Below are 18,805 nucleotides of genomic sequence, written 5' to 3' on the forward strand. Positions count from 1 at the left end.
CCTACTGTTGCAGTGTAACAACCAGGGGGCCTCCAGCTGTTGCAAAACTACAACTCCCAGCATGCCCGGACAGCCAGCAGCTGCTGGGAGTTGGTTTGTCAACATCTGGATGCAGCCTGGTGGATGCAAATGGGCATCTCTGCTATATTTTATTGAAGATATTGGGGTGAATGGAATGGAAATTTATTTGTAGCAAAAGTAATATCAATTTAGCAAAAAAAAGTTACATTGTTTTCCAACCAGGTAAAGGGTTTTGCAGGTAAAGTTCATATACCTGGAGCATAGAAGTGCAAGTTATGTTAGACTATATTCACACAGTGTAAATTGTGTGGAATGCCCACCCGGAAAACAGACGGGCATTCCCTAAATTTGCATGTTCCGCCCACTCTGTGAAGTGCGCCGTCTCCATAGACAGCAATGCATTTCTGTGCGGAATCTGCAGAAAGAATGAACGGGTTCTTTCTTTCTGCACATGTTGAGATTGGGATTTATGCAGCAGAGTCCAATTGACATCAATGAGACTCTAGAGCTTGATTCTGCTCAGAAATTCTGCTGTGTGAACACGGCCTTAACCGTTTTTGCACCAGGGCCCAGCATCTTCCAGTTCCGCCACTATCTTTTATACCTTCAGAGTAGGGTCACATGTGACGTATTTTGCTGCGGCTGATTTTGCTACCCTGTGGCCTCAATGGGTAGAAAAATATGCAGAAGCAGAATACGGTGTGTAGTGTGACCCTACCCCAGTGTTTCCCAACCAGGGTGACTCCAGCTGTTGCAAAACTACAACTCCCAGCATGCCCGGACAGCCGAAGGCTGTCCGGGCATGCTGGGAGTTGTAGTTTTGCAACAGCTGGAGGCACCCTGGTAGGGAAACACTGCCCTACCCTCAAGGCTATCCTATGTTTTTATCTGGACAGCTATTCCAAGGTATATGTGACAGCTTTTACTGTTCTATCAAGTAACAAAACTGGCCATTTATACATTGTGCCATAAAGTAATATAAATACTCAAACATTTGTATATACTACATCTGAACTGTTCCAAGTAGCAGAGCTCATAGCGTTTTTATATTAACACTAGGGCCGCGTATAGTTCCCCTCTGTTCAGGCCCAGATATAATGCTAGGCCCCATAATATCCCCTGTAACAGGATAGCCCATGACATTGTGCCAGCATCTCCAAAGTGGCCATTGTGTTTAAGCTGTAATGCGGCAGCCTTGGCCAAATACTCTTCATGCCGGTTGTAGTTTGGAGAGTGTTTTGCTGTTTGTCATGGTGAACCAAGTCATTGTGATGACTTGAGGAACCCACACCCAGGACTGATTTACCACACCTTTTCCTCTTCAAGCCGCAGCAGAAAGCTAATCAGCCAGTGTAGAGTGTGAGGCAAGAGGGTTTTTTAGATAACATCCTGCGCCCCTGTCATGGCCATGAGCTGCAGAATTGTCACAATCCACTTTCTAAGTGGCATTAAATGACTATTCGCTTTCTGATGCCTCCCTGGAGGCTAATAGTAGATTCTAATGGAGTAATTCTTGTGAAAATGCAATTGAAGATATGGAACTAGTGAACGCCAGCTGTTTCCTAAAAGCTCTTTTTTATTTTATTTTTTTTGGGGTGTGTTCTCATATTCAGGTTTTTAGATGCAATTTTTTTTTCTATTGCAAAGTCAAAAAATTGATTTTACATCAGTCTGCTTTAAAAAAAAAAACATGAAAACTCACCCTTATCAGTTAGTCTACCTATCACAAAAAAAAAAAAACGTATCAGTCAGGATCTGCGCAGACGCCGACAGATCTCTAGGACTGTACCACACTGTCGTAGTGAATGGGGGGTCTGCTGTTCCCATTGGCATCCCAATATCGGTCAGAAGACTACAGTTAACGGGCTCAGTGACGTGACTCAGAACCTGGAAAAAAACATGCTAAGCGTGTACTAGTGCTGGGCGGTATACCGGTTCATACTGAATACCGACATTTTTGTGCTGCACGATATGAATTTTTCCCCATACCGTAATACCAGTTTGGCCCCTCCCCCTAGAGAATGAATATATTATCAGCCCAGCGCTGCGCTGTCCCCACATCGGGGAACTAATCATATGTGATCCGCGAGCGCTGTTCTGCTTCTCACCCCCCTCCCCCCAAATTAATTAGCCCAGTGCTGCGCTGTCCCCATCGGGGTACTACTCACATGTCACCCGCGAGCTTCCCTCCTCGTCCTCCTGTTTGTTGCGGCCGACGGCGCTGACACTCTATACCAGTGGTCTTCAACCTCCAGATGTTGCAAAACTACAACTCCCAGCATGCCCGGACAGCCGTTGGCTGTCCGGGCATGCTGGGAGTTGTAGTTTTGCAACATCTGGAGGTCTGTAGGTTGAAGACCACTCCTATACTGTATCCCTATGCCCGGGCTGCAAAAGGTGAACTAAACTTTAACTCACCTTCCCCATTGGTCCCGACCAGCTTCCTGGGGACGTGAACGTCAGACAGCCGTCAGCCTATCACCGGCCGCAGCGATGTTCCGTCTTGGCCGGTGATAGGCTGAGCCCACTGTCATGTAAGAAGTCGGCTTCTTACATGACAGTGGGCTCAGCCTATCACCGGCCGAGGCGGAACATCGCTGCGGCCAGTGATATGCTGGCGGCTGTCTGACGTTCACGTCCCCAGCGTAAGGCCGACGTAGAAACATGCGTTAAAGTTAATTTTTGTTTACCTTTTGCAGCCCGGGCATAGGGATAAAATATAGAGCGTCAGCGCCGGCGGCTGCAACAAATAGGACGGCGAGGAGGGCAGCGTTTGCGGGTGATGTGAGTAGTACCCCGATGGGGACAGTGCAGCGCTGGGCTAATTAATTGGGGGGGGGGGGTTACCGTTATATACTGTGGAACTGCCACAAGTTACAAAAATACTGCTATACACATATTTGGCCATACCGCCCAGTCCTAGCGTGTACTTGTACTGCTCATTCTCACTAGGGGTGTGAATCGCCAAGAATTTGGCGATTCGATTCGAATCGCGATACCAGTGTGGCGATTCGATATATCGCGATATATCGCGATACCGTCTAGGTGACGATACATCGCGATATATCGCCCACCTGGGAGCATTCATAGATCCCAATAGACGCCGCTGTCAGCTTTGACAGCGGCGATCTAGTACTCCGGTGCTGCAAAATAAAATAAAACGCACTTTATCTTACCTTCCAACGAGCCCCCGGAGCTCCGGTACAGTCCAGTACAGGTGTTCGGTCCCCGGGCTGTATTCTTCTTACTTCCTGTTAGTCCGGCACGTCACATGGAGCTTCAGCCTATCACCAGCGGAGGCGGGACATCCCTGCGGCTGGTGATAGGCTGAAGCTCCATGTGACGTGCCGGACTAACAGGAAGTAAGAAGAATACAGCCCGGGGACCGAACACCTGTACCGGAGCTCCGCGGGCTCGTTGGCAGGTAAGAAAAGTGTGTTTTATTAAAAATTCCACATCCCTAAAAGAATCGATTCAAAAATATTTTGAATCGATTCTGTATCGGCAAATGAAAAATCGCGATTATCGCGAGAATCGATTTTTTCTTACATCCCTAATTCTCACTATCACTTTGGGTCTTTAGGACCCATCAAAAGTTTATTTTTCTGGTGACCAGTTTAGATTTGATGTATAGCAATATGTGGCCTAGAAGGTTCATGGCGTTTGGGTTTTAGGCTGTGCTCACATGGCTGTATTCATTTATATTTGGAACAGTTTCCAGCATGGGCAGAAGAGGGAATGTTAAATTCTTCAATGCTCTTAATCGAGCCGCTTTGTATTGATGCCAAAAATCTATGAATAGGGTTTAAAGTACAGATGTGTCTGTGTTCCATATCTAATCCATATTACTTTAGTTTTTCAAAGTTTAATTCAACGTCTCATCCGTCTATATTTACTCTACATAAATACAGATGACATACAGATGACATACTGATGCCACTTCATCCATAATATGCCCATATTTTGGATCCATATTGCTATGTTTATACGCTCGTGAGGAACAGGCTTTCGGCTGGGTTTTAAGCATTTTAATCTAAATAGGTGTCCTTGAATGGTTAATCTGTCAGTAAATGTATGTAACCAGGTTAGGATATATATGCACACGGGTCAGTAGTCTGCCAGAAATAAGAAATTATTGCGACTACACACAGTTTACCACAAACTACTGCTAAAAAAAAAACAGAAGCATGGCAAAAGTATTTAACCGCTGTAAAGAGTGCAGTTTTATGGTGTTTTTGACCACTTAGCACTCTGCCTAAGTACTTTATACACTTAGCTCTGGTCATATATATTTCCAGTCCAAACACATGAAGGATATTTATCATTAAAAAAAAGTTGCCATAAATTTTGAGTGTCGGGGGACATGAAGACCCTCACAGATTTCTAAAATGAATAGGTAAAAGTGCTCAGCAAAGCACTACTCCCCTTCATTTCTGATCAGCCCTTCCTCGATAAGCCATGTTTGCTGTATACAGATATGAATAGTTTCTGATGGGCTCGGCAAGTCTTAGGCTAAGTTTCCACTTGGTTCTTTTTCTGGCAGTTTTTGGATAACTGCCACTGCAGTTTTTGAGCCAAAGTCAGAAGTGGATCCATAAGGGAGGAGAAGTATAAGTCCTTCCTTTATATGTCCTATTCCTTATGGATCCACTTCTGGCTTTGGCTCTAAAACTGCAGTGGCAGTATTCCAAAAACTGCCAGAAAAAAACCAAGTGGAAACTTAGCCTTAGGGACACAACGCTCAGAGCACTTTTGCCTAGCTGATGGGGCTCTACAATGGAAACTTCTAATGTGCTTCTAATGGGTCAAAAGTTTATTGAACTACATCTCCTTTAGGACACCTGTATGGTTGGTCACTGTAATATACAGCTCTCACTAGGGCTGGGTGGTTTGACCAAATCTGCGTATCGCGGTATTTTTGTAACTTTCGGCGGTTCCACGGTATGTAACGGTATTTCCTCCCCCCACCCCCCCCACCCCCAAATTATCAGCCCAGCGCTGTGCTATTCTGCCCCCCCCCCCCCCCCCCCCAACAAAAAATTATCAGCCCAGCGTTGCCCCCATCGGGGTAAATACTCACATGTCACCCGTTGGCCTCCTCGTGCTGTTTGTTGCCGGCGCAGACACAAGGTAAACAAAATAAACTCGCGTATGTTCCGACGTCTGCCTTACGCTGGGGACGGAAACGTCGGGCAGCCGTCAGCCTATCACCGGCCGCAGCGATGTTCCGCCTCGCCCGCTGATAGCCTGAGCCCACTGTCATGTAAGGAGCTCTGGGCGGCTTCTTACATGACAGTGGGCTCAGCCTATCAGCAGCCGAGGCGGAACATCGCTGCGGCCAGTGATAGGCTGACTGCTGCCCGATGTTCCATTCACTAGGAAGCAGATGAGGCCGGTACCGGACCAACGGGAGGTGAGTTAAAGTTTATTTTGTTTTATTTTTTGCAGCCCGGGCATAGGGATACCACACAATATAGAGCAGTGGTCTTCAACCTGCGGACCTCCAGATGTTGCAAAACTACAACACCCAGCATGCCCGGACAGCCAACGGCTGTCCGGGCATGCTGAGAGTTGTAGTTTTGCAACATCTGGAGGTCGGCAGGTTGAAGACCACTGGTATAGTGTGTCAGCGTCGGCGGCCGCAACAAACATGAGGATGAGGAGGGCAGCGCATGCGGGTGACATATCAGTATTTACCCCGATGGGGACAGCGCTGGGCTGATAATTAATTGGGGGGCAGAACAGCGCTCGCGGGTGACTTGTGATTAGTTCCCCGATGTGGGGACAGCGCAGGGGGAGGGGCCCAACCGATATTGCGGTATGGGTTAAAATTCATATCGTGCAGCACAAAAATGTTGGTATGAACCGGTATACCGCCCAGCCCTAGCTCTCACCTTTTTTTTTATAGGATCGTATTGCTTGGCTAAAAGAAGTGTGAATTTGTGGCCTAAGTTCTCATGGTGGTAGGATGAAGTAGTGTGTTCTGTTGGGGTGGAGTTTGGCCTGGGACTCTGCAGGTACTCTTTGATCATAGATATGCTGTAATTGGATGGGCTCTTACAGAACATAGTTTATTCTTTCTGAATCATGAAGCTACTGGGTCTTTTCTGTGTCTGGCCAAGAACAGAGGCCTTGCAAAAGCTTTGTAGATGTAGTCAGACGGCTCTGGTGGCTTTAATGTTCACTTGGTTCTCCCCCTCCCCTTTCCCCAGTTCACTGAAAGTATAATCTTCTATTGTCCTAACGCTGCATTTTCTTGAGATCCTCATTACTGCATCTTAATCCTTGGCAATGCCTAATGTTAGGACTGAAAATCTACTGCACCGCTTGTGGGCCTTCACTTAGGTTACTTCCTCCGTCGCTCCTCCCCAGGGGTCTTTCTAGGAAGTTCTCCACTAATGCCCCAGTTACTAAAAAATCTTGTCTGCAAAGTTTTAAGTCTAAAAAGTGTTAGGTAACTTGCATCTAGAGGGGATTACATATGTCCAAGTAGCTGACCGGTGGGGGTGCGACTGATCATGAGCACAGAGGCCCCTTGTCCTCTGAGGGAAAGGAGCGGCTGTGCACGTGCTTCTCTATGGGACTTCTGTAGATAATACAGAGCTTCACTAGCGTCAGAATAACTTCAGCTACTAGAATGGGTTAGTGGGCTGTGCCAGACACACACGCAGTCTGTAAAGTTGGGATCTCTTAAAGGGGTACTGCGGTGGAAAACGTTTTACATTTTTTTTCCCCCTTAGTCAACTGGTGCCAGAAAGTTGAACAGATTTGTAAATTACTTCTATTAAAAATCTGTATCCTTCCAGTACTTATTAGCAGCTGTAGATTACAGAGAAGGTTCTTTTCGTTTTGGATTTCTTTTTTTTTTCTGTCCACAGTGCTCTCTGCTGACACCTCTGTCTGTATCAGGAGCTGTCCAGAGCAGCATAGGTTTGCTATGGGGATTTGCTCCTGTTCTGGACAGTTCCTGATACCGAAAGAGGTGTCAGCAAAGAGCACTGTGGACAGAAAAAGAGATCCGAAAAGAACTTCCTCTGTAGTATACAGCAGTTAAGTACTGGAAGGATTACGATTTTTAAATAGAAGTAAATTTACAAATCTGTTTAACTTTCTGGCACCAGTTGATTTAAAAAAGGTTTTCCACTGGAGTACCCCTTTAAGATTTTTGCCTTGCCTGAAAATTTGCCTTAGCTTTTATGGAGTTTTCTGCAATTGATAACATTTAAATAACTTGGCTCTGTCTACAGTTTTACATGGTTAAATCTAGTGGCATTGCTCCCATTCTTCTATTCAGGTTTTTAATTTTTTTACCACTGTCAAATTTTCAAATTCTACAGTTCAGATAATGATTGGATCAATTTCATTTGGGTTATAGATGCTACTTGTAAATCCAGTCTGATTCACTATTTCCATACGTCAATCGGGGCGCCAATCATGGCCATTAGACCACAGTACTGGTCGGTCGTCATCTTGTCTACCCTTGTTGTTAACCCTGAAATCTGTCACAGAATCCCCTACGTAAGGCTGGTTTTAAAATAAAGTTTTTATCAATACGGGACCGCATACGGCTGGGGGGAGCTAAAACCTTGCGCTCCCGTATCCCTGCGTATGCCACCCGTATGTAATTCACTTCAATGAGTCGACTAGAGTGAAACGGTGACTCTGGTCGGCTCATTTTTGCCCCGTATGCGGTTTTCCCACCGCACCTAAAACTGTAGTCGACCACGGTTTGAGGTGTGGTGGAAAACCGCATACGGGGCAAAAATGAGCCGACCGGAGTCAGTTTTACCCTGGTCGGCGCATTGAAATGAATTGCATACGGCAGGGATACGGGAGCGCAAGGTTTTAGCCGTATGCGGTCCCGTATTGGTAAAAACGTGATGTGACTCCAGCCTAACTTGTGCACACTCGGGCTTGTTGGTAAATGTCACTTTAAGGAAACTGCCACCGGGAACATTACCAGGAGGAACATTTTCGTCAACCAGATTAAGAGGATTTACACTCAGATGCATTCTTCTGTGTCTGCGTCTCATATGAGCATTGGAAAGTACACGGTGGGACAGGAGGACAGAGGTGAGCGGAGTGCGTTGCGGGTTTTTATGGCATTTGCAGGCGTTGCTCGTGTTGAGCAGCAGGAGTTTATTGGGTGTTACATAAGGTTTTTTTGCTTGGTGGGTTTTCATGCCTGTCAGATCAGTGTCTTGTACAGCAGTCCTATCCAGTAGTTGGGTTCAGATTGAGCGGTAAATTTTAATAGTATAGACCTTTCGTGAAGAAGGGATTGGCATTAGTTTGTACTTTGCAGACATTCTTATCAGGCTGTATTTAATGATTTAAGTATATTAGTCTCGACTGTCGGCCATCTGGTGTTTTTGCACCTTTCTACCTCTAAGTGGTATCTCTTTTATAGGTGCGTACCTGCTTTGATAGCTCTAAATCAGTGTTTCCCAACCAGGATGCCTCCAGCTGTTGCAAAACTACAACTCCCAGCATGCCCGGACAGCCTTTGGCTGTCCGGGCATGCTGGGAGTTGTAGTTTTGCAACAGCTGGAGGCACCCTGGTTGGGAAACACTGCCCTACCCTCAAGGCTATCCTATGTTTTTATCTGGACAGCTATTCCAAGGTATATGTGACAGCTTTTACTATTACTTCTATCAAGTAACAAAACTGGCCATTTATACAAAAATGATGAATTGTAAATAGTGTCATAAAGTAATATAAATATATACTTAAACATTTGTATATTATGCATCTGAACTGTTCAAAGTAGCCGAGCTCAGCCGTTTATAAGAACAGGACCGCGTACAGGTCCCATCTGTTGAGGCCCGGATATAATGCATTCTGGGAGTTGTAGTTTTGCAACAGCTGGAGGCGCCCTGGTTGGGAAACACTTCTCTATATTCATGTATGCCTGTGCGTTCCAAGCTCTGAGTCTTAGTGGATACAACAAAAAGGGCAGGGGTCAAGTCCAAGTGAAGGAACTCACCCAAGATTCCCACCCAAGGGCTTGCCCTGCAGAACTCCTGCTAATAGGAATGGTGTTCCTGCTCTGGAAAAAGTGCAGGAACTCAGTTCCCTCGCGTTCCTGCAGGACTTGAGCCCCGCAGAAAGGGGTTTTGTGGGCAACACTCTGTATGGTTTCAGCACTAAGCAGTATCATCTGGCTTCATTGGCCACCTTATAAATCCATAATACAACCCTCCCAAACCTCTGTACATATGGTCGTGTGTAAACTTTCTTACATTCTCCTACCGGGTTCAGATCTGCTGCTTTTTAACAGGTTTTTTTTTGTCCTTGAAAGCCCGAAAAGAAAAGCAAACGTTGGATTAGGGTCAGAAGGATAGTGGACAATTTAAGACTCTCAGCCGGGTTTTGTGTTAACCGGATTTAAATGAGTAACTCAGATCTATTCGAGCTTAAAGATGACATTGTATGGAGGACAGGTGAAAGGGCTGTAGCTGTAGAGCACATCACTGCGCCTTGTTGCAGGAGTTTACAGCTGCCTAGACCTCTGTTTCAGGGGAATTGTAAGTATAATTCTGGGCATATTATCAGATTGGAAAGACGTGAAACGCATGGTGATGGGGTAAACTTTTTACCTTGTATTTAAGACAAAACAATTGGTAAGCTGTTGGAATGTATAGATTGGATAATTCTTTACATGATTGACTTTATAAAGGTGGCGAACAAATTCTCTACCGGTACCTACAGTTATGGCCGTCTCCTGATGAAGTTTATTACTCAGTGTTCTCTTTTGGAGTCTATTTAATGCCATTCCTTAGAATAGTGGAATTTTTATTAAGATATCTGCTTTGGGTTTCTGCCTCAGGTCTGTAGTTTGACTTGCGGTCATTGTTGGTTACAGTATATTAGCTGTCTCACATCGTGTAGCCGGATATGTTGCCAAAGGTCGGTCTTTGGTGGTAAATACATAGGGAATGGTTGTCTCCGTGTAGGTTCCATGGGACTGGGCAGACTTGTTACCATACACTTTGTAGAAGTAATGTGTATGGTGGAAACTTGATGTTGATGGATTCCTTTTGTTTTCCTCCTTTCAGAACTGAGTGTTGGTGGTAGAGAAGCTTCATCTTAGAGAAGAACCATGAGTGAACTTGATCAGCTACGCCAGGAGGCCGAGCAACTCAAGAACCAAATCAGAGTAAGTAAATACATACTTTGAATGTTTTTTTTTTTTTCATTTTTTTAAATATAGAGTTGTCTTGTGCCTGGTTTCCCCTTTCCTTAACTTCCTTATGTAATGTTAGTAGATGGAAGGTGTTCTCATTCCCTTCTCTGGTTTGTTGATCTGGGACGGATCTGTTTTTAAATAGTTTCTCACTGTTTGAACATGAGGTTACAGCCGAACTTCCAGAATGTAAATAAAATCCATCCTTCAACCCAGACGCCTGCTCTGGCTCGAGCCAGTTCTTTTTTTTTTTCCCTCTCTCAGACTGCGTGGCAACCTAAAGATAAACTTTATACTTTTGTTTTGGTCATTTTGCATACCTCAAATGTGCAGGATTCCTTATCAGGGTTGTAATTGTGGAATCTCATCTGGAAGTGTAGCCTTCAGTCTACCTGCCTGCTGCATCTTTAGGAGCCTTTATATATGACAAAAGTCCAAGGAAGATACTCCTGAAGGATTTCTCCACTTCTGAGGAGGCCGTCGTCCTATTGCTACCTCTAAGAAGCCTGCTGTAGAGGCGGTAACAAAGACTATACATTTGCCTTGTGCTATATTATTGCACAGGTTGCCTTTTCCTTTTGTAAATAGTCTATTGTGGAGCCCCGGACCCGCTCCTTTGGAGCCTTAGGTGCCAAGAACCTTGGCTGAGATGCACCAACCGAAGTGCACAACCACATGGATGCATGTGAAGTCTTTATCTGCATAAATTTCTTGATTGATTATTATTGTAAAGAAATGTGTATAGGGCTCTATCATGAGCCTGTGCTTTTATACTAAATGATAAAGGATTTAGGTTGGATGAAACAACTAATCTATAATTAAAATCATTGTATTACAAGTGTTGGCTGTATGACGGGAGGAGGACACCGGCTCAGCATTGCCGATGTCAGCTGTGACATGTTTTCTGGCTCCTGCCACAAGTGTTGAGCGTCCGGAGCATCTAACAGGGTGGTAGCTCCCGCAGTCCCCCAACGTCACCCTGTGAAATGATTGCTGGGTGCAGACAATAGCTATGGTAACTGAAGGACTCAGAATGGCGCTGTCCTAGCTACGGAAGCCAATAAGGCTCTGCCTAAGTCTAACAGATCTCTACTCCGTTGTATTAATACTGTATGTGTGATCAACAGAACACTCACTCAAGTCCCCTAGTGGGACAAATTAATGTAAAAAAATAACAATATTCAGCCCCACCTTTTCCCCATTATAAATTTAAGAAATATATACATATTTGATATATCATGTCCATGACAACCCAGCCTATAAAAAATACTCACGATATTTAACCTAAACTGTAAATGCTATAAAAAAGCAAAAAAAAAGGCAAAAACTACCATATTAATTTTTGTTCTTAAATCCAGTTAAAAAAAATAAGCTGCCAAGTAACTGATGTATTATTGTTGATTGGACAGCCTTTGATTTTTCTTAGTTTTAGAAGTACCTAGTCTACATCTCTAAGCTATACAGCTATTCAAGGGGTCTGGGCAATGTAGGCTTTAGGAGTTGATAGAAAAGTTATTGTGGACATTTAGCAATCCTTATCATTATTCTAGATAGAGAAACCAAAGAATTATAGGACGTAATTCTCACCCAGTGTACAGTATCCTCTGCAGATTTGAAGTTTGTTTACAGTGAAGTCTACAGCATAAAAATCTGCAGCATTAAATATGCACAGGCTACTGTACATGTAAACACACCCTCAGGGTACGTTCACACATACAGGATCTGCTCCATATTTTTGGTGCATATTTTCTTCAGCTGATTTTGCTACCCATTGACCAATGGGTAGTAAAGTCAGCTGCAGAAAATATGCACCAAAAATATGCAGCAGATCCTGCACGTGTGAGCGTACCCTGAGGGACTATTCACTCATTCAGATTTCATGTGCAGGATTTGAAGCAGTGTTTAGTCATTGAGTTTTAGATTGAAACCTGTAGCAGAAAATCCTGCGCATCAGATCTGTGCAGGACACGGTGTACGTGTGAATAAACCATTACGGGTACTTTCACACATTGTGTTTTCTGCTGCAGTTCCACTTCTGCAGATTTTGCTACCAATTGAAGACAGTGGGCAGCAAAATCTGCAGAAGCAGAGCGCAGTAAGTCTCTTACAGAGAAACAATAAAGTACAATCATAGTTGATATTTAGTGACCTAAGCATATCTGCTTTGAGATTCATTCATAGGATGTAATAGAAGACTCCCCCCGCCCTTGAAGTAGTTATGCAAATATCCACTCAGGAAGCAACACTGATTGACAATCCTTTTCACATACTGTTGTGCAAAAGGAACAGACAACAGGTGGAAATTAACAAGACACCTTCAATAAAGGAGTGGTTCTGCAGGTGGTGACCACAGACCACTTCTCAGTACCTATGCTTCATGGCTGATGTTTTGGTCACTCTTGAATGCTGGCGGTGCTTTCACTCTAGTGGTAGCATGAGACTGAGTCTACAACCCACACATTGTGGCTCAGGTAGTGCAGCTCATCCAAGATGGCACATCAATGCAAGCTGTGGCAAGAAGGTTACCGGTGTCTGTCAGCATAGTGTCCAGAGCATGGAGGAGGCCGTAGGAGGGCAACAACCCAGCAGCAGGACCGCTACCTCTGCCTTTGTGCAAGGAGGAGCACTGCCAGAGCCTGCAAAATTACCTCCAGCAGGCCACAAATGTGCATGTGTCCACTCAAATGGTCAGAAACACTCCATGGGGAGGTGTTGGGATTGTGCTTACAGCCCAACACCGTGCAGGACATTTGGTATTTTCCAGAGAATACCAAGATTGGCAAATTCGCCACTGGCATCCTGTGCTCTTTACAGATGAAAGCAGGTTCATACTGAGCACATTGTGACAGAGTCTGTAGACACCGTGGAGAACGTTCTGCCTGCAACATCCTCCAGCTTGACCGGTTTGGCGGTGGGTCAGTAATGGTATGGAGTGGCATTTTCATGTCCTTGCCAGAGGTAGCCTGACTGCCATTAGGTACAGAGATGACATTCTCAGACCCCTTGTGAGACCATATGCTGGTGCGGTTGGCCCTGGGTTCCTCCTAATGCAAGACAATGCTAGACCTCATGTGGCTGGAGTGTGTCAGCAGTTCCTGCAAGAGGAAGGCATTGATGCTATGGACTGGCCCGCCCATCCACCAGACCTGAGTCCAACTGAGCACATCTGGGACTTCATGTCTCGCTCCATCCACCAACGCCACGTTGCACCACAGACTGTCCAGGAGTTGGCAGATGCTTTAGTCCAGGTCTGGGAGGACATCCCTCAGGAGACCATCCTCCACCTCATCAGGAGCATGCCCAGGCGTTGTTGTAGAGAGGTCATACGGGCACGTGGAGGCCACACACACTACTGAGCCTCATTTTGACTTGTTTTAAGGACATTACATAAAGTTGGATCAGCCTGTAGTGTGGTTTTCCACTTTCATTCAGATCTAGGATGTTATGTGTTCCCTTTTTTTTTTTGAGCAGTGTATTACAGTTGATCAGCTGACTAATGAGAAAATGTACATTTGTCAGCTGATCCCATTTAAATCATTATTGGCTGCATGTCTCCCCTGTGTAGATGGATATGTGGCTGGCAATGACAAAATAAAAGGGCTGCACGAATGATCCAGGGATCGTATGTGCTACCAAACTTCAGTTCATTGAGCAGTATAATGCCTTATTAAATAAGCGCCAATCTAGTCATGGTATAGCCCTCGGTCCATACAAGAGCCTTTTGATACACTAAGAGTGAGCCTCTCATACGGGTATCATGTTAGGGAGCCAGTATGGTAAAGGAAATCTGAATTTGTCCCCTACTCTAATAAGGTGGCAGATTGATTACCATATTATTTCTCTTTAAGGTGGAGTATAGCAAGATCAAAGCTTGATGATAGATAAATAACTCAGTGTATAAAAAAAAAAAATGCTTCCTTCCTCTTTCGTTCACTTGTAAACAACATATGTTACTTGGCCAGTCCCTTTTTTAGAGTCCTAACTAGGACTGGTTACCGTAGAGCAGTGTTTTCCAAACAGTGTATCTCCAGCTGTTGCAAAACTAAAACTCCCAGCATGCCCGTACAGCCTTAGGCTGTCCGGGCATGCTGGGAGTTGTAGTTTTGCAACAGTTGGAGGCGCACAGTTTGGAAAACACTGCTTTTGGCTGCATTTGCGGTTGGAGCTGCCTGATCCGGCTGGGGTGAGAGGGAAACCGCGCGCTCCCGTACACGCTCCCGTACACCGCGCGCTCCCGTACACCAGTCGGACCGGCCAAACAGTGACCCCGGTCGGCTCATTTCTGTCCCGTATCCGGTTTTAGGTCCAGTCACAAAACCGGATACGGGGCAAAAATGAGCCGACCAGAGTCACTGTTTGACTCCTGTCGGCTCATTAAAGTCAATGGAGTTCGGTGCCGGTCCAGCTGGTGTACGGGAGCGTGCAGTTTTCCCCTCCCCGGGAGCGCAGTCCTCCCCTCGGCAGCCGTATGCTCCAACCGCAGTGTGAATACAGCCATAAAGAATGACAGAGCCAGGTTTACGGGTGATACAACATAACTTTCCCTACTCCACTATGTCCCCTAGTTAGGAGACCGGAGCGGACATTTCAGAGGTAGGACAATTTCTTCATCGGCTCTTAAGACTCCTCCGGTTGGTAAACGAATTCTATAGAAATAGATAACTACTATAGATGGTCAAATACCTGACCAGGAATTGTTCCCAGGCGGCTTGCTTTATCTCTGTACACATCGGCGCGGCAGAAAGCGAATATTTCTCAGCCTTCATTAATTCTCTGCTCTTCTAAACAGTTATTAAAAGCTTGGCTCCAGCCAGAAGCAGACTTCCTGGATGTCTTTAGTTTAGTGTATCCGCTAAAAGGTCTGTTGTGCAGAAGCGGTGACATGTATTAGTTATGTACATTTTTCTTTTTCCACCCACAGATTTTTTTTTTTTTTCACTTTTTTTTATTTTGCATTTCTACCAGTGTGAGCTTTTCCTGGGATTTGCACACAACTTCTGACAAAACGCAAAAAAAAAGTCTAAATGGTGTAGTGTTACTCATCCTCGCATCAGATTTTGGAAATTTTTACAAAAACTTGGCCTTGTACAACAATGTAAATATCCTTTTTTTTTTTTTTTTTTTTTTTTTTTTTTCTTAAGCTTATACTTTTTGAACTGAAACAAATGGCCAGAATTTAAGTTTTAAGCATTACAATTATAAATTCAGGCATAGTATAAATTAAATTAAAACACAAAACAGAAAATATAAGTCACATCTGCATAAATGTCATGTATCCGAAGATTAAATTACAGTTTTAAAAAAATTCAAATGAGTACTTTTTTTAGTATTTTTATTTTTTTTACCCACTGGTATTGGTCATTTTCTATTGTGGCTATGCACATTAAGATTCTGGTGCCACACTAATAAAAAATGGACTCTATGCACAAAAAATAAAATATACTTGTCTACTCTGATCCCATGCAGACAGACGTGGACACCTACTGCTTCCTCCTTCCTGTGTCGTCCGCACAGCAAATGTCTGTTCAGCCAATCGCTGGCTGAGGCCTGTCATCACTGTGGTTAGTTATTTGATAGGCAGGCATTTGCTATGGGGACAAAGTCTCACAGGAAGGAAGCTGCAGGTGTTGAGTGCATTGTTGAACTGGGAACTGCAAGGGATCAGGCAGGAGAGTGTTTTTTTTTTTTTTTTTTTTTCTTTTCAATGTGCCTCAAGGGCACCCCATTAGGGCTGGGGAGGTATACCGGTTCATACTGAATTCCGACATTTTTGTGCTGCACTATATGAATTTTAACCCATACCGCAATACCGGTTGGGCCCCTCCCCCTCGGTAATGAATGAATGAATGAGCCCAGCGCTGCACTGTCCCCACATCGGGGAACTAATCACAAGTCACCCGTGAACGCAGTTCTGCCCCCCCCAAATTATCAGCCCAGCGCTGTCCCCATCTGGGTAAATACTGATGTCACCCGCATGCGCTGCCCTCCTCATGTTTGTTGCGGCCACCGACGCTGACACTCTATACCAGTGGACTTCAACCTGCCGACCTCCAGATGTTGCAAAACTACAACTGTCAGCATGCCCGGACAGCCGTTGGCTGTCCGGGCATGCTGGAAGTTGTAGTTTTGCAACATCTGGAGGTCGGCAGGTTGAAAACCACTGCTCTATATTGTATCTATGCCCGGGCAGCAAAAAATAAACAAATGCTTCTTGGTGAATGGAACGTCTGAGAGCTGTCAGCCTATCACCGGCCGCAGCGATGTTCCGCCTCGGCCGCTGATAGGTTGAGCCTACTGTCATGTAAGAAGCTCTGGGCAGCTTCTTACATGACAGTGGGCTCAGCCTATCAGCGGCCGAGGCGGAACATCGCTGCGGCCGGTGATAGGCTGACGACTGTTCAACGTTCCCGTCCCTAGCGTAAGGCTGACGTCTGAACATGCGTGAGTTTATTTCGTTTACCTTGTGTCTGCGCCGGCGGCAACAAAAAGCACGAGGAGGGCAGCGGGTGACATGGGGGCAGCGCTGGGCTGATAATTTTTTGTTGGGGGGTGCAGAATATCGCAGCGCTGGGCTGATAATTTGGGGGGGGGGGGGGAAATACCGTTATATACCGTGGAACCGCCGAAAGTTACAAAAATACTGTGATACGCGGATTTGGTCATACCGCCCGGCCCTACACCCCATTGGAAAATGTGGTACTCTGAAATACCCCTTTCATTTCAGACAAGCTTGCTGACTTCAACATACGTGAAACCTTTTGCTCTCAAGGGAGATAAGCTGGTGCCCATACACCTTCAGTAAATGTCTAGGCAGCAGCCATATCTAAAGTTCACCCCATACACATAAGGGCTCGTTCACACTACAGCATCTCCACCCAAAGACTGGGCCGAGATTCCATCTGGAGCAGGTACCCACAAAATCGGCACTAGGACGGGGGAGAGTTGCCGCTGCCAGACAGCTCTTGTGGCAGCTTATTAGTTTAATGCAAACATGTCTGGCGATTCTTTCTCCAGATATAATCTGCCGGTGTGGAGTCGGCCTCCATACATGTTAGGTGGTCTGCAAGCCTGGCCAAAATCATAGGGTGTGGCCATCTTTTAATTGGTGTATGGGGGGGGGCTTCCCTTTCTCAGTTCAGAGCGATATCTATGCTAGCAATGAAAACAGGATGGGCTTCCTAGAAAATATCAGGTTCAGTGGGCGATGAAAGGATCCACCACAGGTAAAAGCAGGGACAATTTAATGGTAAAAATGGCATTTTTACCTTTAAATTATCCTTGCTTTTACCTGTAGTGGATCCTTTCAGTGCCCACTGAACCTGATATTTTCTGTGAAGCCCATCCTGTTTTCACCCCACGGCAGGAGAGCTACGGTTGGAGGTCCCCTTTACTTTATCCTCACGCTCCCCATTGTTGTGTATGAGGCTACACAACCAACTTTGGTAAGTGGCTCTTGCCTGACATTTGATTCCTTCATTGGAGCGTGTTTACACTATGGAGCGCTTGTTTCTCCCCTTCTTTTATACTAGCAATGGGCGGGTATAGCTGTTGGCTGAATAAGTATTCGGCCAACACCCTTGTAAAGTATATGATCAGCCTTATTGCAATATTGAATGGTGATAGTTTCTGGAAAACTGGCGTAAAATGAAAAATAGACCATAACTGGATATAACGGCGCACTTGATAAAGAGAATTTCCATTACATTTGTTACAGATGATCTTTTCATTGCATTGGTAATTAAACTCATTTTTTTTCCATTGTCTTTTCAGGATGCCAGAAAAGCATGCGCAGATGCCACTCTGGCTCAGGTAAGGTTTCATTCCTGTAACTTTTTGTTTAATATTTACAGTTTTCATACCCCATACCTCTTTAAGTGATGGTTCTCATATATTCTACTAATAAAGTGTTTTTTTTTTTTTTTTATTCCCATTTTTTCCCTAATTTAGATCACCGCCAATATTGATCCCGTAGGTCGAATTCAGATGCGCACTAGACGTACACTGAGGGGCCACCTTGCGAAAATCTATGCTATGCACTGGGGCACAGATTCCAGGTAGGTCTTATGGAAAGAGCAATTTTTCTTATGTTTATTTAAATCCTATTTAAGCTACAAGCTTAAAAAGTAAAAAGATTGAGACATCTAAAAAAGGGCACCAAATAGCATATATAACAACCTGTATTCTAGTCTATATTTTCATACAGTTCTGCTGGTTTCAGAGCTGACTTATGTCTCCATTCCTTATTGGCTCTGGTGACTTGTTTACCGGAAAGTAAAGTCTTTCCATCGGGTGCTGTAAATATCGGCAAGAGGATTTGTTACTAATAGCAACCAGCAAATCTGTAAGTGGGTTATAATCTGTAACTTGATGTCTTTTGGAGATTTTTTTTCCATCTTTTCCATCATTAATACAAATTTTTACCTGGGGTGCCCAAACTTTTGATCCGCACTGTACTGCCATTAGTCTGGCAGTGACTTGTTAATCTGGAAGACGCAGGTTGTTCAGTTACTTATTTTGTATGGGGTTTACTTTGTTGACTCTATGTGATAGCATTTTATGTTTACTACCACCATACATAGATTTCTTTTAAGATTAAT

At 44.7% G+C, this 18,805-nt stretch overlaps 1 protein-coding gene across 2 annotated transcripts in view; it reads left to right on the plus strand.

Moving 5' to 3' along the window:
* Positions 1 to 18,805, plus strand: part of GNB1 (G protein subunit beta 1) — a 78,209-nt gene that overhangs the window by 34,851 nt on the left and 24,553 nt on the right. For both annotated transcript variants that reach the window (XM_056542635.1, XM_056542636.1), the window contains exons 2-4: positions 10,081 to 10,181; positions 17,979 to 18,017; positions 18,156 to 18,262. In XM_056542635.1, the coding sequence (XP_056398610.1) occupies positions 10,125 to 10,181; positions 17,979 to 18,017; positions 18,156 to 18,262 (203 nt within the window). In that variant the 5' untranslated portion in view covers positions 10,081 to 10,124. The remainder of the gene's footprint in view (positions 1 to 10,080; positions 10,182 to 17,978; positions 18,018 to 18,155; positions 18,263 to 18,805) is intronic.

This window comes from Hyla sarda, chromosome 10 (assembly GCF_029499605.1).
Source record: "Hyla sarda isolate aHylSar1 chromosome 10, aHylSar1.hap1, whole genome shotgun sequence".
Taxonomy (NCBI): domain Eukaryota; kingdom Metazoa; phylum Chordata; class Amphibia; order Anura; family Hylidae; genus Hyla; species Hyla sarda.